General features: G+C 39.1%; 4 protein-coding genes across 9 annotated transcripts; 2 read left to right on the top strand and 2 right to left on the bottom strand.

Moving 5' to 3' along the window:
• Nucleotides 1-4: 4 nt before the first annotated feature.
• Nucleotides 5-5,064, bottom strand: LOC125205321 (magnesium-chelatase subunit ChlH, chloroplastic). Its single transcript, XM_048104181.1, has 4 exons — nucleotides 3,306-5,064; nucleotides 1,228-3,030; nucleotides 671-1,147; nucleotides 5-577 (listed from the first exon to the last, which is right to left on the bottom strand). Exons 1-4 carry the CDS (start codon nucleotides 4,785-4,787, stop codon nucleotides 200-202), a joined length of 4,140 nt encoding a protein of 1,379 aa, XP_047960138.1. The 5' UTR covers nucleotides 4,788-5,064; the 3' UTR covers nucleotides 5-199.
• A 1,195-nt stretch (nucleotides 5,065-6,259) lies between these two features.
• LOC125208456 (protein N-terminal glutamine amidohydrolase) lies at nucleotides 6,260-8,354 on the bottom strand. The gene is made up of 6 exons (XM_048108078.1): nucleotides 8,216-8,354; nucleotides 7,719-7,824; nucleotides 7,525-7,602; nucleotides 7,269-7,399; nucleotides 6,918-7,042; nucleotides 6,260-6,582 (listed from the first exon to the last, which is right to left on the bottom strand). The coding sequence occupies exons 1-6, from the start codon at nucleotides 8,305-8,307 to the stop codon at nucleotides 6,422-6,424; spliced, it is 693 nt and encodes a 230-aa protein (XP_047964035.1). The 5' UTR covers nucleotides 8,308-8,354; the 3' UTR covers nucleotides 6,260-6,421.
• Nucleotides 8,355-8,428: 74 nt separating this feature from the next.
• On the top strand, nucleotides 8,429-10,816 carry LOC125208454 (tRNA-uridine aminocarboxypropyltransferase 2). 4 transcript variants are annotated; one of them, XM_048108077.1, is made up of 3 exons: nucleotides 8,429-8,774; nucleotides 9,238-9,581; nucleotides 10,787-10,816. In XM_048108077.1, exons 1-3 carry the CDS (start codon nucleotides 8,429-8,431, stop codon nucleotides 10,799-10,801), a joined length of 705 nt encoding a protein of 234 aa, XP_047964034.1. In that variant the 3' UTR covers nucleotides 10,802-10,816. The 4 variants fall into 4 exon arrangements, with proteins under 4 accessions (XP_047964034.1, XP_047964031.1, XP_047964033.1 ...); XM_048108074.1 differs by lacking the exon at nucleotides 10,787-10,816 and adding an exon at nucleotides 10,348-10,731; XM_048108076.1 differs by lacking the exon at nucleotides 10,787-10,816 and adding an exon at nucleotides 10,251-10,369.
• A 4,025-nt stretch (nucleotides 10,817-14,841) lies between these two features.
• LOC125204977 (villin-3) lies at nucleotides 14,842-23,681 on the top strand. Of its 3 annotated transcripts, none has more exons than XM_048103757.1 (23): nucleotides 14,842-15,114; nucleotides 16,614-16,719; nucleotides 16,856-16,955; nucleotides 17,067-17,135; nucleotides 17,216-17,452; nucleotides 17,587-17,764; nucleotides 17,889-18,021; nucleotides 18,487-18,646; nucleotides 18,714-18,864; nucleotides 18,940-19,040; nucleotides 19,116-19,274; nucleotides 19,510-19,578; nucleotides 19,655-19,723; nucleotides 19,822-19,959; nucleotides 20,365-20,493; nucleotides 20,823-20,970; nucleotides 21,093-21,103; nucleotides 21,194-21,334; nucleotides 21,408-21,533; nucleotides 22,137-22,202; nucleotides 22,433-22,700; nucleotides 22,790-23,025; nucleotides 23,105-23,681. In XM_048103757.1, exons 2-23 carry the CDS (start codon nucleotides 16,664-16,666, stop codon nucleotides 23,216-23,218), a joined length of 2,859 nt encoding a protein of 952 aa, XP_047959714.1. In that variant the 5' UTR covers nucleotides 14,842-15,114; nucleotides 16,614-16,663; the 3' UTR covers nucleotides 23,219-23,681. The 3 variants fall into 3 exon arrangements, with proteins under 3 accessions (XP_047959714.1, XP_047959713.1, XP_047959712.1); XM_048103756.1 differs by having other exon boundaries at nucleotides 14,844-15,114; nucleotides 16,528-16,719; nucleotides 22,784-23,025; XM_048103755.1 differs by having other exon boundaries at nucleotides 14,845-15,114; nucleotides 22,784-23,025.
• Nucleotides 23,682-24,395: the final 714 nt, after the last annotated feature.

The raw sequence follows: 24,395 nt of genomic DNA, 5'->3' as shown, positions 1-24,395 counted from the left end.
AGAATGATGCAGCAAATGCTTGTGTGATAAAGTTGAAAATTTATGTGAAATCAGTATCTTGATATTGCTACAAAGAAGCAAACCAACAACCCTGTGGAAAATCAATACAATGAGGGCAATTGGCAAAAGAATTCAAGCAGACAGAAGAGCCTATTGTTATTTGCAGTGGAGAGTAACAGTTCTGTTTTGAATGTGAATCTTAACGATCAATTCCTTCAATCTTGTCTTCAACTTCAGAGTAAAGCTGCCTTAACTTCTCAATGTTCTCTTCAGAGGTTTCCCAGTATCCTCTCCCGTTGGCCTCCAAGAAAGTCTGCAGCAGCTTCCTGAAGGAGTTGGGGTTGGTGCTCATCAGCCTGTTCAGCATCTCCTCGTCTTGGATGAACGTCGTGTTCGCCTCCTCGTACACCCAGTTGTCTACCTGTCCCGACGTGGCGCTCCACCCTACAGTGTTGGTCAGCCGCTTCTCGATCTCCCGGACCCCCTCATACCCGCTCGACAGCATCCCCTCGTACCACTTGGGGTTCAGAAGTTTCGTCCTCGCGTCCAGCCTCACTGTCTCCGACAGCGTACGCACCTGCACCATCACCATCACCACACAAAGCCATCTCAGCCAAAACAGATACAGTTTTCATGGCTATGGTTAGAGCATATGGAAACTAGCTATTACCTGTGCATTGGCTGTGGTGGTGTCTGCAATGTATGCACTCGGCTTCTTTCCGTCTTTCCGCAGGTTCTGCACGAGGTTCGTGGGGTCCGAATCAAAGTAGTGGCTAACGTCGGTGAGGGAGATTTCTGAGGAATCGAGGTTCTGGAAGGTGGCGTCGGCCGTGCTGAGAGCCATCTCAAAGATCTTACGCTTCTCGGTCATGCCTACACCGGGGGCGTCACTGTCAAAGGCGAACGACTTCCGGCTCAGGTACATATCCTGCAGCTGCTTCTCGTCATTCCACGAGGAGTTCTCGACTGCAAGGTTGATGTTGGAGGAGTAGGAGCCAGAGGCGTTCGAGAAGATGCGCGACGCAGCCTCCCTCACCTCAACTCCCAGCTCCTTGGCCTGCTCCAGCGCGTGCTTCCTCACGTAGTTCTGCTCCACTGGCTCATCCAGCTCTGCCACCATCTTCACTGCCCGGTCAAGAAGATTCATCTACAAAATGTAAAGCCTTGTTAGCAAATTAGGTCATGTAGTGTGATCGATTACACAGAAAATTTTAGACTCTTGGATACCTGGTTGATGAAGAGGTCTCTGAAGACACCGGAGCAGTTGACAACAACATCAACCCTAGGCCTCCCGAGCTCCTCGAGGCTCACTATCTCCACACGGTTCACACGTCCGAGCCCATCAGTCACCGGTGTGACTCCAATCATCCAAAGAACCTGAGCCAGAGATTCACCATATGTCTTGATGTTATCAGTCCCCCACAGCACCAAAGCAACTGTTTCCGGATACTTCCCTCCGTTGTCAATCTTCTGCCTCTCGAGCAGCCTCTCCACGACGACCTTAGCACTCTGCATAGCCGCAGTGGTTGGAATGGACTGTGGGTCCAAGGCGTGGATGTTCTTCCCTGTAGGCAACACCTTCGGGTTTCTGATGGGGTCCCCACCTGGCCCTGGCTCCACGTACTTCCCTTCCAGAGCTTGCTTCAAGCTCCCAACCTCATTGTCCGCCACAATCAGCCTCAAGCATTCTCCCAAGAACTGGAATAGCACTCTCAGCTTCTCTCTGTCTGCCCTGTAAAACTTGGTGTTTGATAGGTATTGAATCCATGGCTCATTCACACCAAAGCCAAGGATTGACGTCAGCTTATCAGCTACCTCAACAACCTGGCCTTTGCTGTTGGTGGATCTCTCCACAAACGCGGTGATTGCCCCACGTGATGCCTCAGTGATCTGCCTTAGGAGCTCCACATCACGTAGGACTCCCTTGTCACTCCCTCTGTAGATATCTTCGATATCTCTTCCCACAGTCTGAGCCAATATAGACGGGAGAGATGTAATCTCCTCCTCTGCTCGGTCCAACGAAGCAATGTTAACTAGTGTTGCCACTGCCTCCATTGCAGTTGGAGGCTCACCAATGACATGAAGGCCACAGGGTAGCAGCCTTGATTCAATCTCCATGATCTTTGCATACACCTTTCCTACGACAAGATCACGCTCTTTCTGAGCAAGCTCGACTCCCTCCTCGGGTAGATCCACGTCCTTGTCAAGATTGCACTGCTTGGCAGTGCTGATGATGGAGCTCACAATCTGCTGGCCACGGCCCGAGTCCTTAAGAGACTGGTACGAAGAGATCAGCTCGCTGAGCTGCTTGAGCCCTTTGTAGAGGCCAGCATTTTCAGCAGGAGGGGTCAGGTAACTGATGGTGTTTGCATAACTACGCCTCTTGGCCACTGTAGCCTCAGATGGGTTGTTGGCAGCGTAGTAGTAGATGTTGGGGATGTTCCCGATGAGGCTGTCTGGGAAGCAGGCATCACTCATGCCTACTTGCTTCCCGGGCATGAACTCAAGGGACCCGTGGGTGCCAAAGTGGAGGACCGCGTCTGCCTTGAAGATCCTCTCCACATACGAGTAGTATGCAGCGAAACCGTGGTGGGGGCTGGCGGATTTGGAGAAGAGGAGGCGCATGGGGTCTCCCTCATAGCCGAAGGTTGGCTGCACACCGATGAAGACATTCCCGTACTGCTTGCCATAGACAAGGAGGTTCTCCCCGTCCGAGTTTAGGTTACCGGGGGGCTTCCCCCAGTTCTCCTCAAGGGCAGTGGCGTACGGAGTCAGCTTCTGGTACTCACGTACACCCATCTTGTAGACCACATTGAGGTTGGGGCTGTTGAACTGCGCCTCCTTGTCGTGGATGATCTCCTCGATCAAGGCTTCGGAAGTCTCTGGAAGACCGTCGACATTGTATCCGTCTCTCTTGAGCTCTTTGAGCACAGAGTAGATGGAAGTGAAGACATTCAAGTAGGCTGCAGTTCCTACATTGCCTTTGTCTGGTGGGAAGCTGAATACAGTGATTGCTAGCCTCTTGTCTGCCTACAACACAGTCATCATGATCATATATTATGATAAGTACATCTTACACTCAATGATAGAGCCAGCATCTCTCTATCTCTCTCTCCAAACTACTCAAGAAAGAGATAAGTAAACAATGCTGATTGATACACAAGGCCTAATTTGTTGAGGTTCTATGCACAAACTACTTTGATCATCTTATTCTTCTAATATTGCATAAGACAGCAAGCAATACAAAATTTTTTAAGAGCATGTGATCCATAGTAAGTAGCATATGAAATAAATTCAGTAGGTACCTTTGTTTTCCTCTTCAGTTCAGCCCATCTGATAGCTCTGGTGCAGAGCTGCTCCACTCTCTTGTGAAGAGCATGTGATTTCCCTGTCCTTGGATCCCGGCCCGAGAAAACAATAGGCTCCATGCCACCATCAAGCTCAGGGAGAGCTACCTGCAGAGCCACCTGAATAGGGTGCAGCCCCAGGGTGCTGTTGAGCCACTCCTCCGTCGTCTGGAACACCAACGGCAACGCCACAATGTAAGGCACGTCGAGCTTCATCAAGGCCTCCACGGCCCTCGGGTGGTCCTGTCTGGCAGGCCCCCCAACAAGAGCAAAGCCAGTAAGCGACACAACCGAGTTGACCATTGGCTTCTTGGTCACCGGATCAATGAAGTACCTCTCCACAGGCCCAGAGAAGTCGAGCCCCCCAGCAAAGATCGGTATCACCTTGGCTCCTCTAGCCTCAAGCTCCATGATCACAGCCACATAGTGGCTCTCATCACCAGTCACAATGTGACTCCTCTGCAAAACCAGCCCAATCACAGGTGCATTCTTGCTCTTGAGCTGCTCATTGGCATCTCTTCTCGTCGCATACCAATTCAAATACTCCTTCACATCATCATACATACAAGGAGCCAACGGGTGCCAAATCCCACTATCCAAGTACAGAACAGGATCCGAATACCCGATATTCGCCCCCTTCAAGGCCGGCACATATGAGCCCGAGATCATCTTCAAGAAGTTCACCAAATTATCAGGTGATCCCCCGAGCCAAAACTGCAGGCTGAGAATATACAGCCTTGCATCCTGAGCCTTATCACTAGGCAGATACTTCAACACCTTAGGCAGAGTTCTGACAAGCTTCAACATGCTATCAGCAAAGCCTGCATTCGATTTGCCCTTCTTCTTGAAGAGCTGGAAGAAGGGGCTTTTCGATTGGCCGAGCTGAGACATGCTGAAAGATCCGAGCTTGTTGAGCCTCATGACCTCAGGCATTGATGGGAAGACAAGCACAGCATCGAGCCTGTCTCTCTCCTTCTCCACAGCAGTCTTCACCTTCAATGCGAGCTCCTCCACGAAGATGAGTGATCCGATGAAGATGTTGGCATCTTCGAGGTCCTTGCAGAAGCTGTTGTAGTTGTTCACGTCTCTGAGCTCCTCGACGAGGTAGCCCACGAGCTCGAAGGAGGCGTACTGGTTGCTCTTGTTGAGGGATTGCACTGCTGCTGTGAGGGAGGATTGGTACTGAGCCTCGAGGACGACATACACGACCTTCACGGTGGTGAGGTTCGATTTCTCAGGCACGATTCTGCGGACTTCCTGCGTGGTCTGCGTGAAGAGGCCGTTGCCAATGGCGGCGCATTTGAATTTCTGGTTGGTTTTGGCGGCGCTTCTCTTGGGGAGGAAGGAGTGGAGGAGGTAGTGCTTTTGTAGGAGAGATGGGACCTTCACTGCTTTGGAGTTTGGGAGTGTGAATGGCGATGAAACCAAAGAAGACGCCATTGCTGCAGGAAACAGAGCACTGTGTTTCTTGATTGAAGAGACTGATAAAAATGGAGTCTTGATTATATTAACAGTGGGAGAAAACAATGGGGAAATTGTGTGTGTATATATATGTTAGTTGTTCTTGAAGGAGGAGAATTGATTGGAAAAAACGGAGTAGGGAATGGAAATCTTGAAGGAAATTCAAGAATTTGTGGTGTTAATTTCTTTCTCAAACTCTCCCCTTGTCTGGGGAGAGGGAGTGTGGTTAGCTTTTTATAAAATTGTGGTGGTTTTTGAGTTGATGGTGAGAAGAGGGACACGTTTAAGGGGGGGGTGGAGTGGCTTACTTGTACTATGATTATCTTGTAGGACATTATGATGAAGCTCCTCGCGCTCTGATTGGTTGAGCTGGATTACATCGAATTGCAGATGCAAGAAAGTGTGGATGAGAGAGGGACTGTGGGTGCTTATTCTTGTGACCCTCCTTCAACAACAGGCTTCATATCTTTTGGGTCCCAGAATACTTTAATTTTTTGTTTTTACATGTAAATCAGCAATCGTTTAATGAATGCATGATTTATTTTCCACCATAACTTGGGCGAAATCTTTTTTTAGTGAGTCGAACATGTAAGATAGTAGTAGTTGTTTAATGAACAGATAAACTTGGCTCAGCTTCAGTTTCACGAGTTGTTTATAAAACAAGTTTAATTTTAATTTAGCTACTTGTCAATTTTATTCCAGGCCACTTGTTAGAGAGAAATATCTGCGAGCACTAGCAACAGCAATAACATTTTTTAAGTTTGTAGTAATAATCTTGATTAACCAACCATAATTACCATCATAACTTTACAAAACAACCACCTAAAATTGCACGACTTAATTTAAGCAAATCCACACTAGTAAAAACAAGATGTAGTAAAATTTATCCCAATACCAATATCCATAAGTAGAAGATGAATAGCTTTTATATATTGGGTCGAAGCCATGATTTCAAATTGCAGGCAATGGGCCGCTGCCGGTCTAAGAACATCTCCAAGAGTGCGCTAAAATCTAAAATGGGATAGGTACTTAGCTCTAATAGTACTCAAAAACCCAATCTTATTGTTGGTTTCTAAGGAAAAAACACCTATCTTTAGATTTATACTAATCCAAAATCTAAAAGTTTTTCAAATTTTGTGAGGAAAAGATGGAGTACATTATATAGATAATATTCTTTTAAGTTTGAATTTAGTGTAAATGATTGGAGTAAAATCATGATGTAACATATACACTAAAATGGGTTTGAGCTTAGTGTAAATGTTTAGAGAGGCTTTAATCATCAACAAATAAAACCCATTTGGGTTCGACTGTATTTGTGTCTTGTTTAGACTTAGTTCTGCAGTTGTCAAAAACTAGGCTGATTTGTTGAGGAACCAATGTATGTTTCCTTCCCTCAACAAATGTAAAGCAGCATTAAAAAATTTCACATTTGATTCAAATTTGGACGAAAATACAGCAATTTTCAATTTTTCATACAAACTTAATATAGAAACATTTGCTTGTTGTTGCTACAGTCATCCAACAGTGTGTCGAATTTCACCTCTCCATTAGGTATTGACCCCATACAAGTTACACAACAATCTACTTCACACAGTCTAAAATGATTTCACCAACTACAATGGAATCTGAGAAAAAAATTCCTCAAGTTTACTCTCCCCAACTAGCACTCCAAGTTTTTGGGTCAAAGCTGTGTCGACTGCATCAGCTCCTATGCTCTTTACGACATTAAGAGAGGACATTGCCATGTACTCGTTCAAGTTGTGGGCCGTTCCATCTGTCACAGACAAAGACAGTTAAGGATACCATTGCAGAAGAATCGAGCATGTTCACTAAAAGAAACTACCCTTCACTCAGGTTAGGAAATACACGCATTAAATTGCTTCGACTCTGCTTAAGTTCGGGGGAAGGTCTTGTTTTCCATGGGATTATGTTAATTTTCAACCATTGTGAATATGATTACGGTTATTCACCTGTTCTTGAACAATTAGAAAACAGAACAGGGTCATAAATCAACTTCTTCAGTTTATCACATTTAGATAATGGTGCCATCTTATGTCCATGGTTATAAATAATTGACTCTGGAAGCAAAAGGCAATGGAGGACTTCTACCTTCAGCAGTGATAACATCATATGAAGGCGGCGTGGCAGTCCAGTTTCCAGAAGGATCTTTCATGTGGCGTCTGTCTGATGCGAATGACTTCAAGAAGATCGGAGCATGTACAATCCGGAAAACCCTGAAATTATTATCAAAGCAGCATTCTCAATCAATCAAAGATTCACAGAGGACCCCCAACATGCAATGAGACTAGGATTGGAAAGCATTTTTGTGGAGACAACCGGCCTCGATTTGTGTTGTATTTGCGACTATACCAGCAGTGATTTGAAGAGAAATGAACACCCAGTTATGCTCTGTACTTTCTATGCACTCGATAGAGTTACGGATTCAAACACATAACTCACCTCTGGAACTCAGAAAACAGCTGAAATGAAGGCCGAATAGTTTCTGCTACATACGTGGGTAGTGGAGATGGAATAGGAAGATTAGAATCTAAATCCCACACCAGATCAGGCAAGCTGGTTTCCTTCCTTCTCTGTAACAGACACCATGAAACAAGAAGCGACAACAATCATTCTTCTAGCTATCCACACAAAGACCTACATTGTTCGTCATACAGTTTGTCCATCCTCACAAGATAACACAAATCAAGATTCTTACTTGTACACAGATAACATGATAATCCCACAGAATCACCCCATCTGCTCTGTGGCTCGCCCTCTGGTGCCATAACGGAATCTGATAAAGAACTCTCCCATTAAGCAATGCAAGGATCTCAAACAAAGTGTGCCCTTCTATAATTTCAGTAGTCCACCATTTCAGACAACGTGTAAAATCAAACAACATTTACTTGCCTGATTCTTTTCATTGGAAATGAAAACTATGAACAGGTCTGAACCATCGGGTTTAGCCGTCCCATCTTCACTCAGCTTCTTACAAAGCAAGTATATATTCTCTTCACTGACAAAAGAAAATAAAAATAAAGAAAACTCACAAAATTCGTTTTCTTAGCTCGTAGAAAAATCAGATGAATTCCACGCTGACTGACATGAATACAAATAAAGTGACCAACATAGTTTATTGGCATTTTCTTACTGATTACACATACATATATTGAATAATGCAATCAATCATTTTTAAAAATGTCATAGTGGAAATCATTTCAAGAGAGACACAAAAAAAGGAAATTGCAACAGCTACGAATCACAAATTAAAACTAGTAACGATAATGATAATCCTGAACTCCATACACGAAGTAAAAATTCGCACAAGCGAGTATTCAGAGAGTGGTAGAAGCGTAAACCCAAAAACAATTTTTTTTAAAAAAAAGCGGGTCAAAATCAAAATTTACCAGTAATAAGGAGTGTGCTGGAAACGAGCAATTCCCAAAGGGGCGGCAACTGGTGTGGAAGAGGACGACGATTCCAAATTCAAAGTCGCCATCTTCAGCTTCTCGGAGATTTTTCCCCCAATTTATATCACAAGTAAATGGGCTTTTGTTTCGAGCAAACAGCCCAATCATTTCTTTTAACATATCGCTGGTTCGTATCTGTACACTAGCCCAATGGACTCGCCTGAAGAGACCTCCTCCTCAGCCGGCGACGGCGGAGATGTTCGCCGGCGAAGGACTTGCACAGACGGATGCGGCCGCCCTATAAACGTGTGCCTCTGCCACGCCCTCCCTTCAGCTCCCGTCCACACGGCCACGCAGGTTGTCATCCTCCACCACCCCCACGAGCGCCGCCACAAGCTCGCCACCGTCCCCATCCTTGCCAAATGCCTCCGGAACTGTGAGATCATTGTCGGACGCAAGCTGAAATACGGGCAATCGGAGCTTCTGGATTCTCTCCACGATCAAGCAACAGAAAACCCTAATTTGCCTCTCCCTCGAGCTGTTTATCTCTTCCCTGGTATGGTAGTTTTGCTCTCGTGTTTGAGCTACTGCAGTTGAATGTTGTATGTACCTTGTGCTTCATGGTTGTACATTGTTTTGTTCAATCTTGTGAAGCCTAAAACCATCTTAGCAGCTGCTCTTTGTGTTTTTTGCCATAACTAATTGGATACATAAAGTAGCATTTGATTTATTATTACTACGGTAAAAAAAAGAGCAAACTGGTTGTCTTGATTCTTGAATTTGTTTTTATGTTTAACCCCAACCATTTGAGAACTTATGTTTGTGAATGACCCTCCACCATCTGCTTATTACTTTTAGCTCCTGCTGATTAAGAATTTGAAATTTTTCATGCAAGATTATAGGTTGAATGATATAAGCCATATTGCTTGAATTTTGTGGGGAATATTTTTTTTACTGCTTTTCTATGCTATGAACATAGTAGTTAGAGTTTTCTGGTTTTGATGGGAGTGTGTGTGCAGGTCCAGATGCACTGCCATTTGGAGAAGTCAGTCGTATGCATTCCTCTCTCGATGATGCAGGCAGGGGGGGTCTTGTTCTAATTGTTTTCGATGGAACTTGGAAGCATGCCAAGGAAATGCTGGTTGCAAGTTTATCGTTTATATCCAAGTTTGCTGTGCCAGTTTGTTTAGATTTTGATGCTGCAGCAGATGGTGGCACTATTTTTGACTCGGAGTTGATTCTAAGGAAAGAGCCGTTTGCTGGGTGTGTGAGCACAATGGAGGCGGTTGCCAGGTGTTTACATGTACTTGAGCCTGATGGCCCTGATATTGCGTCAAGGATCATTGAAGTTTTAAGAGCTATGGTTAGTTTCCAAGCTTGTTACTTGAAGCCCTTGAGGCCTAGAACTAAGTTACTGAAAAACGAGAATGAGAATGCAAAAAAATCTCTGTTACCATAATGTCATCAAATTGTTATATTTATGTGGCAATGATGAATTTGCATCTTCAGTCTCTGTTTCATTGCTACTTTTTCTTGGTAATTGTAGTTTAATTGTTGTATGTTTCCACACATTCATATGGATAATTAAGATTTCAGCTATGGAAATAAAATGTTGGGCAATAATCTAATGTTTGCTGCAAGAAATACATATAGTATTTGCTGAACATTTCACATCAGTCCCTGATTCCTGCTTCAAGAAAACTACTCTGAATTGCTTTATATGATTGCACTATCGTGTCTTAATTGGTGCTGGAAATCATGTGATATGTGGGCATATAATAAGCTTCATGCCAACTTACCCTTTTGATGAAAGGTTTCGAATATCTTTCTGTTGCCACCTACCTTTGCAGTCTAATTTGCTGATTAGGCAGCAGTATGAATTCGAAAGCATGTATCTTTCACTCCCGTTACAGATGGTTGACATTTCGTACATACGTTACATAAATTCGCATGTTTGCTTGGCTGGACCTTTCATGTGGTATGGTTGTGACTTGTGACTGATTAATAGTTAAAACATCTTCCTTTATTGAAGTTGAGGGCCTGCATTGGATAGGTGGTGGAGGTGGTCCTCATTTTGCTTTTATCTTTTCTTTCCTTTATCCCATAATAAGTGTGTCTCTTCTTCGAAGTTCTGGTCTAGCCATCTTTGTTGTCTCCATGCTCTGGTACACTGCCTCAGCAGCTTGCCACTGCTGCCAACACGAGGAAGTCAAGATAACGAGCTGAGATGGCTCGTTTTAGGACGTCTTGTTGCATTTTTGTGTTGGAGTTCTTGTAAAACTGGCTTTGGAAGGAAATGTGGATCAATAGATGGATTGATTTCTTGTAGCAATATCTGCTCCCCCGGAACCAACTGCGCTAAGCCCCTGCGGCCGATGGATTGATTTCTTGAATTACATTTGGTGAAGATTTAAGCACTAGTACTAGTTTTTATTGATGCACTAGATAGTAGATTTCTAATTAGCTGACCATGTTTCTTATCTGTTTTATGTATTTTTCTTGTATTAGATGTTTCGAAAGGTGATGTTTTTGCTTATTTAACATTTACTAAATTGCTAATGTATGCAGCAAATAATGGAGTAGTATACTAGCCAGCTTGTAATGAATGACCCACCACGCTCTCCTGTCGCCAACATCCAGTTAAATGTGATTACACACTCAATAATGTGAGTCTACTTATAGAAATACTATGGCTAAAGCTAGAATTCAGATAACGGTAATTTTACAACATATCAAATCTTAGTACTAATAATTTCATAAAATCACGATAATCGCTAATCAAAAGAATAACAACGTACATCAATTAGTAAGAAAACAAATTTGATTTAGTATTCATATAGTTAGTGCATCCTCTAGGAGAAAATAGATAGGGAGTAGTATAATTAGTGTGGTCAAAAGAGAAGCATGAATCCGCAGTTTTTGTTGTTGAGTCCATGGGAGACGTCATTTTCGGACTGCTAAAGCCGCCGACCAAGCCGTCCAACCTAAATACACTATCTCTCTTTCAACTTTCCACGATTGGAAACTTCGAATCATTAAATTAGATTTACAATAATATTCATAAATATAAATGAAAATTGAAAATTGAAAATGGAAAAAATGAAAAGTTTACAGATTATTAAGGGCTATAAATTATGAAAATGTGCAATGAATTACAAAAAAGAAACAATAATTCTTGTAGTACTACTAGTTAGTTATACACTTATACTAGTTTTTCCAATAGAACAATAGGCATGTTTTGTTCACTTCTAGGTCCGATCAAATTTATTTAAAGCGCATATTTAACAAATAAAATAAATTTCAAATTTACTTTAAAAATGTCGCTTACAACAACGCGGCATAGGCCTGTCAAAATGGATATCGGGTATTGGATACCCGACATCCAAACCCGAAAAAAGTCAGATAATTGGATACCCAAAATCCGATGTTTTAGGTATCGGATTGGGATCGAGTAGTCAAAATTTTGGATTATCGGGTATCAGGTAACCCGATACCCGATCGGATATACCCAAATTATCCGATTTATCTTTTAAAATTAATAAGCTATATTTTTATTATAATTAGATATAATTTAATTTCTTAATTAATATTTTAGTTAATACTTAATAGTTAGCGTATATGATATATAATTTCATTTCTTAATTACATTTTAATTACATCGACTTGTGATATTTAGAATTTAGAATCTTTGATGATGTTATTGTTATATCTTGATTCTTATAAATTGTGATGGTTATTCTTGATGAATGATTAAACTTATGAATTATGGGATTGTGATGTTTATTAATATTAGAGATGGATGTTTAAACTTATGAATTGTGATGGTTATTGATTTATTGTGGATGAATGAAAGATGTTAATATGTTAGTACTATAACTTATGAATTTTGTATTTCAAAGTTTGTAGTTATTTTCTCTTAAATTCAAACTACTACAATAATTTTGTATATTTCTAAAAGTTTGTAGTTATTTTCTTTTGAATACTACTTCAACATTGTATTAAATTCGAACATAATAATATTAAATCAATTCTAAAATTTTATAGTTAATTTTCCAAAAAAAAAAAATCAAAATCACAATCGGGACTGGATACCCGGGTTGGGTATCCGGGCATCCAAAATCAAATTCGGGTCAGGTATCAGGTATTGGAATTTCGGGATCGGGTATCCGCGGATACCCGATTTGACAGGCCTAACGCGGCATATGTATTGATACTATTTGCGGTTCCGGCGCTGTGTGGCAAAATTGAGGAAAATGTGAAACAGCTTTATCACTTCCTTTTGTAGAATGTTGTCAAAGTATTAAGGAGTTAAACAACAAACATTTAGTGGAGGAGTTTATTATGATTTCTTGGCGGATTTGGTGGGCGCGTGATCAGGCAGTATGGAGTGGAAATTGTGTTCCACCCGGAGTAATAGTTGACCAAGCTCGGAAAACGCTTGTAGAATGGAACGGCACAATGTGGAAAATGGACATGCCTTCCCGTAGACCCCACAACTCCTCGCAAACCTCCACAATTCGCTACTGGAATAGCCGCATCTGAAAACTGGCGGTGTTATACGAATGCAACTACATTTGCGGAGTCCAAGATGATTGGCGCAGGTTCTTATTGATATCGCATGATAGTTTATTTCTTCATGCGTTTTCATCTTGTTAATATGAGATTTTTCCTCCCCGTGTATCTGAAGTGATAGCCGTTCGTGCCATGCTTCAGTATGTTTCTCAACACTGCCCTGGGCCAAATATCATATACACAAGTGCACAAGGGGGTAGTCTTCTCCATTATGAACACATCACACGATTGATCGAATACGGAGCCGTCATATCAGAATGTCAACAATTATTACTACATAGACATGATGTGGTAGTTGTTTGGGTTCGTCGTTTAAACAATATATGTATATTATAGCTTTTAACTCCGTTATGTATCCTCCTTTTATGTTATGGTCTTTATTTTCAGATTGTATCTTTGAATACTTTTAATCAATCCAACGTTGTTCCTTCAAAAATTATAAAAAATATTTTTCAATATAAAAATGAGTTTTATTTTTTAGTAATAGTACAGATGAAACGCTTCCCCTTCCCCCCCCCCCCCCCCAAAAAAAAAAAACTTACACTATAACTTTATTTTAGCATGTTAAATTTATGGTCCATCTATTTCATGGAAAAATATATTTGATCAAATATTCTTATATGGTAATTGCAAAATAGTGTCATGAATTTATCATAGACATGTCCCATCAAACATTAGAAAAGGGGAGTATAAAATCTGATTAAAGATAAATAAATAAATAAATAAAATTAATGAAACAGTCAAACAGATAATGTAAAATACATTAAAAAAAATACTCAATTTTAAAGTTTTTGGAAGAGTAGAAATTGACAGATATCAATTGTTTAAAGTTTTTGGAAGAGTGACAGTGACAGATATACCCTCATTCATGCACTTCGAAAATATCCACATATTTAATAATCAATTTGGATACTTTCGTCCAATACCAATATGTTTTATCAGACCATATATATTTAATACAGTATACAACGAAAATTAAAAAAATCTGAGAAATAAAATAGAGATTTTCGTTTCTAAAACCATAAATTTTAATCAAAATTTGGTATATATTTTCTATAATTTTTAAAATTAGTCGCAAAAATCAACTTAGGATTTACTGAATTATCCATTAAACAATTTTTTTCAAAACTTATGGGAAATTCACTGTAAGAGATAAGTTCACGATTTTGGTGACCAAATTTAAGTTTATAGAAAATATCAAATTATGTTAACTTTAATAAGCCTCCTATTTAAATTATGAGAAATATAAATTTAAACAAATTGTATACATGTAATACTTTATTTTATTTAATTCTGTATTTAGGATATCATTTCTAACTAATTTATCTTTACGTATATAATACGGATGTTTTTAATGTGTATTTTTTATCCATAAATATGTATATGTCTATTATGTTTTTACATAAATTGAAAAAAAAAATGTGTAATGTTAGATTTGAATTCTTAAATACGAATGAATATAGATCAAGTATACTTTCAATGAGTTCAGAGGCAAAATAAAAAATACTACTGTAATAAATAAATAAAGACGAAAATGATTTTTCGGACACATGTAGTAAAAAAAAAATTGTGTTAAAGGACTAAAAACATGAACCTCTAAATTCACTCTAAAAAGAAATATGCATAGTCAAAATAAAATGAAATTAAGGTAATCGTATATCACAATCCAAAATTCCAAATCACATTTGCGTTGGAATTTTATGAAAAGTAGCCAAAGTCACGGCACATACTATTATCTTGTGATTAACGCAGTACAGTTACAATATTAATCATTCCTTTAATCTAATTTACTAAATTTCACTGTCAAACGTTTTATACTGAAAATTGACATTCTTCATTACCAAAAAAATAAAAAATAAAAATAGAAAACCATCATCTTCTTTGCTGGGAAATGTTTGTGCTCTGTGTTTTTTTTTTGCAATTCTCTCCATATAATATCTTTCTGCAGTATATGATGCACATTATAATGGTATAATTGCATATACTGTCTGTCTGAATAAATTCAGCAGCATATCTCAAAAGCCCCACAAAGTTACTAAAGTGAGAAATTAAATCCAGATTCATAGTAAAAAGCATAAAAAAGTGAAAATTTATACTACAACGAAGCAATTATTAATTTCCCCGTTTTTGTGTTAAAATAAGCTTTTCGCATAATCTCTCTCTACTTTTTCCCCATTTTGCCAGCTCTCTTACCTCTATTCTCATATCCCCACCTATAAACCTTTCTCTTTTCAACACTTTCTCTCTCTAAAATCTCCGGTCATCAATATTTCATAGAGAGCGACAGGGCTGAAGTGTGATAGAATTGAAGAGATCTTTCAAAGGTTTGCGCTTTGCTTATTCAAGTTGGACCGTTTTTAGATCCATTTTATTGTTTTTTCTGTTTGGTTTCATGAACTGTTTGCTAACTTTTATACTACTATGTGACCAGCTCCGCGATTTTCGGATGTGATTTCTTTTGATCCGAGTTTTGGGGTTTTGTGAGATGAGTTATTTGCTTAATTTAGTTCTTGCTCATCGTTTATTAGTTAATCGAATTAGAAAAATAATGTGAAAAGATTTGCTCTTGCTGTAACCTCTGCTAACGATGAAATTCCAACTGTTTCTGGATAGATTGCTTGCAATTCGATTCACCGGGAACTCAAATAGTTTGTTATGATCTCTTAATTTTATGACGCGATGTGATACTGCGTTGAAGTTGGAAGCTTGAGATTTTTTGAGTCTCAAAATAATAACTTGAGGGATTGTGTCTCAAGCAGGACATTAGGATATACCCAATGCAAATTACAGTCTGGTGTAGTGGGCTTTTTGCCTCAAGGATTAAATGATAACTGTTTTCAGAATGGCATGTGGCCATTTTGTCAATGTCGTATGAAATTTCCCATTTTCTTCTGTCTTTCTGATATTGAAATATGTGAACATGCTGTAGTCAATTCTATACTAGAAATCACAATATAATAATACAGAATTTTTTCCCAACTCTGCTGCCTATTTAAACTTTTAGTGGATAGAGATTAGGTCATGCATTGATACTGCTTGCATCCATACCTGTATGGATATCGTCCATTTCATACTAGATACTGAACTGCTAGACGAAGACTCCATTCTTACCTCGTTCAGAATTTTTTTTATTTGAGTGACACTGATTGGGCGGGTTCTGAGACTTATTTTTCTGGTATCCATTTGCTATAGATCATTATCTTGGCTACAAGCCCACAAGCAATAGGGATGTTATGTCCTGGTGAATTCATTCCTCCCTGATTCACTGAACTGGTTTAGAGAGAATATTGAGAAATGTATCATTGGCTGGAATTCTAAAGTCTTAAACAATTGGATTCTAGCAATATAATCGTGCTATGAAAATGTAATGAGGAGGCTCTGGCAACTGGCTCGAGTTTATTATTTAGTTTGGTGTTTCAAAGAAAACCTCCCCCTTAACTAGTCAATAAAATGTACAAGCCTGAAGTGATACACTTTGATCACCCTGCTGCTGTTAATATGGTTAGTCAAGTGAGTTTATTATGTAAAACTCTTGAATTAGTAGTAGTTGGGCTATATTCCATTACTTGTGTGCCGTTGTTGGGAAAAATTGGTCTTCTATATATCATTACTCAAACCAGCCTAACATATTTCTGCCTTTCTCTTTTCTTGTCCTTAAAAGGGTTAGTTGATTTTTTCTTGCTTGCTTTACGTAAATTTTCATTCTCTACTCTTATTTATCTTTTTAATGACTGCAGAGGCTATGATAGGAGAATTTAGAGTTTACAAGTCATAGTTTTGCATTCAGCCTAATCTTTGTTCTGGTTACTGCTTTCATCATTAGGAGCTTGGAGATATTATCCCCTGTTTTGAAATTCAGAAGGATATCATACAATGTCTAGCTCAGCAAAAGCTCTGGAGCCTGCTTTTCAAGGAGCGGGTCAGAGAGTGTATCCTTACATATGGAAGCTAACTAACATGTCCAGCTTGATTGTATATTTAAATATATAATTTAAGACTTCTAAATATTAGCCATTTCAGACTTCAGTTCATTCAGTTTGATTTGTTAAACTTAATACCGAACAGAGGGACTGAGATCTGGAGGATCGAGAACTTCCAACCGGTTCCTTTGCCAAAGTCCGACTATGGTAAATTCTGCTGTGGAGATTCGTATATTATACTTCAGGTGTGCTTGTCTGATCCCTCACCTTATTGAGAAGACAACTTCGTTAAATCTTTTGGAATCATTTTATTTTTAAGGGATTTATGTTCTGGATCAACCTGCTTCTCTGTGCAGACTAGTTCTGGTAAGGGAGGTTCTTATCTCTATGACATTCACTTCTGGCTTGGGAAGGACACTAGCCAGGTATTGATCTTGTTCACATTTGTATTCATAGTATACTTTCTTTTATCTGCTTTGGAACTCAAATATTTGCAATGCTTTAGGATGAAGCAGGGACTGCTGCTATTAAAACTGTCGAACTTGATGCTGCTCTAGGAGGCCGTGCTGTGCAGTACAGAGAACTACAAGGGCATGAGTCTGACAAATTCTTGTCTTACTTTAAACCATGCATCATTCCACTGGAAGGTGGTGTTGCCACTGGATTTAGGAAAACTGAAGAAGAAGAATTTGAAACCCGGTTATATATTTGTCGAGGAAAAAGAGTTGTTAGGCTAAAGCAGGTAGGATTGGAGCATTCTACTACTACAACATCATAGCGACATGACTAATTTTCCATGTCGTGAGCATCAAAATATAAGAGTATTATGTAGAAAATTTCCAAATAGATAATCAACTGGTTTTCCTTAAACTGCAGGTCCCATTTTCAAGGTCCTCGCTGAACCATGACGATGTTTTTATTCTTGACACCAAGGATAAGATATATCAGTTCAATGGTGCAAACTCTAATATTCAGGAAAGGGCCAAAGCACTAGAAGTGATTCAGTTTTTAAAGGATAAGTATCATGAGGGGACGTGTGATGTTGCAATTGTTGGTGAGTGCAGTCATAATAATATCTAGTATATTCTGTGTCTTGTTCCTCTATATGGAAGTCTATTATTTTTCTATGGTTTTGTATTCATATACTAATAGCATGCAAATGCCATTCCAAACTTCAGATGATGGGAAATTACAAGCTGAGACGGATTCTGGTGAATTTTGGGTACTCTTTGGTGGGTTTGCTCCAATTGGTAAGAAGGTTGCTACTGAAGATGATATCATACCAGAAAAGACCCCTGCCAAGCTTTTTAGGTAATTAGTTGTGCTTAATGGCAGTATCAAATCTAAATATTTCAGCATTCAACACATATAGCTCTCTTTTAGTCGTAACATTCTATGCGGATGTTGAGCTATAAAATGCTTGCTTATTGACAATATATCAGTATGCAAGTATATCAGTATCAGTTGTTTTCCTTGGAGGTTCATCTCACATGGCACATGCACCTAACATAATCATAATCATATTCATAATCATAATCATAATCGTCAATCATGTAATGTGGTTCTTGGATTGGTTACATATCGAACAGTTTTTTCTAGCATAAGGAATTGTTTATTTTTGTTAGTTGGTTCACTTTTCACACGATTCAAGCTTTAAAGTGCTTGTATGGGCTTTCTTATGTTAATATTGTTCACTGTTTAAATGTCTTCTTATTGTATGATTATACAGCCCCAGAAAGTAAATGCTCATCACTTCTTTCATTTGCCTCTTGACAGTATTGTTGATGGTCAAGTTAAGATCGTGGATGGCGAACTTTCCAAGTCACTTTTGGAGAATAACAAATGCTATATGTTGGATTGTGGTTCTGATGTATTTGTATGGGTTGGCCGGGTTACTCAAGTTGATGAGAGGAAAGCCGCCATTCAAGTTGCAGAGGTAGGGGACTGTCACATGCTGGTATTGCAACTAGTACTTGTAAACTCATATGCAAATCATATCTCAGGATTTTGTGGCTAGCCAAAATAGGCCTAAGTCAACGCATATAACTCGGCTAATTCAAGGTTATGAGACTCATTCATTCAAGTCGAACTTTGATTCCTGGCCATCAGGATCTGCTGCACCTGTTGCTGAGGAGGGAAGGGGAAAAGTAGCAGGTATATCCTGAGGTGTTCAGTACATGCTACTGCAAAATGTCTTCCAGTATTTAACATTTCTAAGATATTTTGCAGCCTTACTGAAGCAGCAAGGTGGTGTCATGAAGGGAGCCAGTAAAAGTGCCCCTGTAAATGAAGAAGTCCCTCCCTTGCTTGAAGGAGGTGGAAAGACAGAGGTCTAACTTTGCTCTGGTTGGCTTAGTAGTTTGTTTCTGACATGGTAAAATGTGACATTTATTTTACATTTCCAGGTTTGGCGCATCAATGGTAGTGCCAAAACTCCTGTACCTACTGAAGATATTGGCAAATTTTACAGCGGGGATTGCTATATTGTCCTCTACACATACCATTCTCATGAAAGAAAAGACGACTACTACTTGTGTTGTTGGATAGGAAAAGACAGCATTGAGGTATTATAAATTGCCATTATAGTGTGAAAGCAATGCAAATTATTTGAGTATGTCAAGAATTTACATGTGTGTTTATGTGAAAAACTTGTGAGTGATTTATTGATGAGGCGGAACGCTGAATACAAATTCAGTGTGGTAGCTATGTTATGATATAGATCTGGCTAAGAGTTCTTATGTCAATGTTCTGCATGATGGCTTACAAAACTGAGCTAACAGTTGGTTACCAAATTTTCAGGAGGACGAAAAGATGGCTGTAAAACTATCCAACACAATGTATAACTCACTGAAGGGGAGGCCAGTGCTGGTAATGATAAAACTTCATGTTTCTGATCAAAGCAATTAGATGTAGGAACTTAAGCTATAAACCATGCATTGTGCAGGGTATGATATATCAAGGGAAAGAGCCGCCACAGTTTGTTGCAATCTTTCAGCATATGGTGGTCTTAAAGGTGAGTTTACTTCATGGAGGGAAGGAAACATTTTGTAATATGCAAAGAAACCTTATATGATTATCATTTTCCCCATCATTCTTAAATTGTTTTGTTAGGGTGGAATGAGTTCGGGGTACAAGAATTATATTGCTGACAAAGGTCTAAATGATGAAACATACACTTCTGATGGTGTCGCTCTCATCCGCATATCTGGGACTTCACCGCATAACAATAAGGCTGTTCAAGTTGAAGCAGTAAGATTCCTTGTTTGACCTCTAGTTATTTCTGTCTTATTTCTCTGTACCTGGAACTTCACTTGTCTACATATTCTTTGACACGCTTAGATTATTCTTCATCAGTAGTTGGACTGTGCTCTCATTTCTGGACAATTTTAGCCGAAGCTTCATTTGATGCTAACATAAACTTAAACCCTTTCACATGGTAGGCAAGAAAGAAAGATAGGACAGTGTTCATGGACTTGAGAAAGTTAAAGCGTTAAGATTTTATTTAAGGATCAAAGTAAACAGCGGGTCAGATAACAACTTACTGGCTTCAATTTAATGTCAGAACTAACTGTGAAGAGTTTATGAGTTGTACTATGTGTTTATTCTGCTTGCCCATACTGATTCTGCTTTTCAAAATTTATCTTATCATCTTAGACGGCAACATCGTTAAACACAAACGAATGTTTTCTTCTGCAATCTGGATCTTCAACTTTCAGCTGGCAGGGTAATCAATGCACCTTTGAACAGCAACAGCTGGCAACCCAAATTGCTGAATTTTTGAAGGTAAGCATTTTCTTGCAGTAAACTTCAAGATCTCAGGATCTTGTTTAAAATTGATTTGCTCATTTGTATATTATCATATGTCTGCTTGGTTTCTGAAACAATGTGGCAGAAATATAAATCGTGCTCATACTGTTGTTTCACCATGGATTTCTGCTGTACTGTGGTTATATTATCTTAAGAATTAGTTTCTCTTTAGTTGATGAGATATTTGTCTGAACGCATTGAATTCCCATATTCTATTAGAATCAACGTCTGGATGCTTAGCATGAGTCTTAAGTCAGTTCTTTGGCTTTATCATTTAAAATATCGTATAATGTTCATGACCTCAGCCGGGATCAACCATCAAACACACCAAAGAAGGAACTGAAAGCTCATCATTTTGGTTTCCTCTTGGAGGAAAGCAAAGCTACACCAGCAAGAAGGTTTCATCTGAGGTTGTCAGAGATCCCCACTTGTTCGCATTCTCCTTCAATAAAGGTATCAAGATTCTTAGTGATACTATTAACTATTTTGGATTAATGGCATCCTGAATGCAATAATTTTGGTCTGGTTCTAACCTTTTTCCATTTTGATGCACATGCTGCCACATGTACTCCCAGGAAAGTTTGAGGTATACACTGGATGAAAATTGATTCAGAAATTTGTTTTAGCTGTTTATACTCTACAACTATGTATTCTGACATAACATATAATTATGCAGGTGGAAGAAATATACAACTTCTCTCAAGATGACCTTTTAACTGAAGATATATTGATACTTGACACAAATGCTGAGGTGTTTGTTTGGGTTGGCCAATCAGTTGACTCTAAAGAGAAGCAAAATGCCTTTGAAATTGGCCAGGTAGTAAAAAATCTTACATTTCAGTTATAGTTATTTTCTGTTTGTGGTTCATTGACCAGCGAAGCTTATGCAGAAATATATTGAACTGGCTGCTTCCTTGGAGGGGTTGCCCCCAAAGGTTCCATTATACAAAGTGACAGAAGGAAATGAGCCAAGCTTCTTCACCTCCTATTTTTCTTGGGACCCCGCCAAAGCTAGTGTATGGCATCTCTCTCTCTCTGGAGTGCTATATGATTTTCTTGTGTTCTATTTCTTTTTGTAAACCAATTTTGGGACGAACTTTCACGCCTCATAATTTCTTAGAATTCAAGGTACATTTTTGTTTCTGAAGTTATTGATTTTGATAGATGGTTCCTGCTAGTTGTGCTCATGCCCATTACGTTTCAACACCTAAACCACCATTGTAGAGCTGAAATATGGATTAGTTGGATGAGCAGTCTAATTCTTATAAGCAAGGGTGGGTCACACGCATGGGGATGATGGGGAGCCTCAACACCCCCTATTTTTACAGTCCCTGGCTTGGCCAAAATACGTCTCTCATTAATGCAAATGCTGCTTTATCACACAACAATAAGACCCCCTCATAAAAAAAGCCTGCACCTACCACTTAATAAGCATAAATGTGATTTGCATGTCATTGTACGATTGTAAACCAAAGAATTCACTATTCTGTTTAAGCATTAACTAGACCAACAGAGTTAGCCTATGTGCATGTGTTTTACAATGAGTGTCTGGTGGCCATGTCTGATGGTTTTACATAGGTGCCGGTTTTAACCAATGCTCTCTTTTTCATTGATAACAGGCACATGGAAATTCATTCCAGAAGAAGATCATGCTACTCTTTGGGGGTGGTGGTCATGCTGCAGAGGTAAAATTGAATAGTGTGCTGTTATGTGCATAAATGTTGAATTTCATCATTGTGTAAATTTTCTCCTTTAATTGCTGTTTCATTTGATTTTGCATTTATTTTTGCCTACAGGCTATTCTAAAACATAAAATACCATTTTCTATGCATACTACCCATTGTTACTTGATTGGAGAATGACCAGGGCTTTGTTTGAACTATAATTGACTTGGTTTAAGTTATCTGCTAATCAGGAGAGGTCCAATAGTTCGAACAATGGGGGACCGACTCAGAGAGCGTCTGCTTTAGCAGCTTTGAACTCTGCCTTCACTTCAACTTCAAGTTCAACTTCGTCTCCAAAAGCTACTTCGGCCCCTCGGTCTGGGGGGAAAAGTGCAGCTTCACAGAGAGCAGCTGCAGTGGCTGCTTTATCAAATGTTCTGACTGCCGAAAAGAAGGGACCAGCAGACGTCTCTCCTTCCCAGCCAAGTAGAAGTCCACCACGAGAAGCTCGCCCTTCTGGTATTTTAGGATGTCATTTCATGCATCATGCTCTCTTTCGTGGCCAATCTAAAGTTGTATAGCTAACACTTTGAAAATTTTAGTTTCAGCTCCAGTGAAGAGTGAAGATGAAAATGAGACGGAAGAATTCCTAGAGGATGTGAAAGTCAAGGAAAATGAGACAGTTGAGACCGCACCAGAAACCAATGGGGAGGACTCAGGATCAAACCCAGAGGCTGCTCAGGAGGAGAATGGCTCTGAAAGTGGTCAGAGTACATTCAGCTACGACCAATTGAAGGCCAAATCTGACAACCCTGTGACCGGGATTGATTTCAAACGAAGAGAGGTTTGTTAGTTCTTGAATAGACATTTATCCACCTCATATCCACAGGCACTGATTCTTTCTTCCAAATTGCGGTGTTCAGGCTTATCTTTCGGATGAGGAATTCGTGTCAGTAATGGGAATGACCAAAGATGCTTTCTACAAGCTGCCCAAGTGGAAGCAGGACATGAACAAAAAGAAAGTGGATCTCTTCTAGAAAACAGAGATGCAATTCAGAAAACGTATTCCTGCTTCGCCTCAAAGCTTTTGGTTTGTCTCTCTCTACACCTATCATGATGCCTGGATCTGGACACATCTATATTTTTAAGTGTTCTTCCTTACAAATCATCGAGTTTTCTTCCGGTATTTGGTTTTGATTATGTGATGTCTGCGCTGAAGAGTGATTTCTTTTTTCCTGCCTTGTCTTCAATATACGTTTCATGACTCCGTTTGTAGTCTGAAAAACAGGAAGCAGATTTAAATTCTTTGATTTGGTTGGTATGTTCATTGGAGTTCCTCATTCCCTTCATCCTTTTAATCATCTTATATTTGTCGAGTTAGAAGGGTGTATATGTATTTTACTTTGTACATTGCTCAAGGAATGTAGATGAAGTTGTTTGTCATCACTTTGTATGAAATATTGTACGTTATGTTATGAACTCTCTATCTTTCTGCCTTCTTTTCCTTTTCCTTCTGAGAGTTTGAGTGAAAAAAACCATTGATTTGGATCATTAGATTTATATTTTGCCATGCTTTCTTTTGTAGCAGAAGCTGATAAAGTCTATCATATTGTGGTTCGTTCGTTTGTAATTTGTTTACCAGACCATTTTGTGTTTTGGATATTACTCCTATTAGTTACTGTTTCATTCCCATTTTTGTTACTTTATTTTCGTGTAGAATATTTTGCTCATATTATGCCAAAGTGTAACTATTAACCTTTAATCACGACAAAAAATGAGGTGCCCCAGCAATCGGCATCATTATTTGGAGATATCTTGATTTATGGTCCAAAAACATTAAATAATTGTTTGCAAAATGTCAATTGAAATTTAAGTGGTGTTTGATTTATTGCAATCAAACATATATGTGGTGATTCATGACTTCTATTTTTGGAATTTTAATTTGAAGGCTTATCCACAGTCCATACTCCATACCAACCATCATTTCATATAATTAAGAGTGACGCCATCGTAAAGTCATAATTATTCTTTGCTAATCATTCATAATCCTGCATGTTGGTTTGCCATAATTGCTTCCTTTATTATTTGCATCATTCATCTTTCTTGATTCTCTATTATCCATTGTTTATAATTATTTTATTATAATTGTCTTGATCGGACAATACAGGAAATAGTTTATAAAATTTCAATCATAATTTGGAAAAATGTCTGCAG

This window comes from Salvia hispanica, chromosome 2, assembly GCF_023119035.1.
Source record: "Salvia hispanica cultivar TCC Black 2014 chromosome 2, UniMelb_Shisp_WGS_1.0, whole genome shotgun sequence".
Taxonomy (NCBI): domain Eukaryota; kingdom Viridiplantae; phylum Streptophyta; class Magnoliopsida; order Lamiales; family Lamiaceae; genus Salvia; species Salvia hispanica.
The sequence above is the reverse complement of the archived record's forward strand: the minus strand, read 5'-3'. Positions and strand labels throughout refer to the sequence as shown.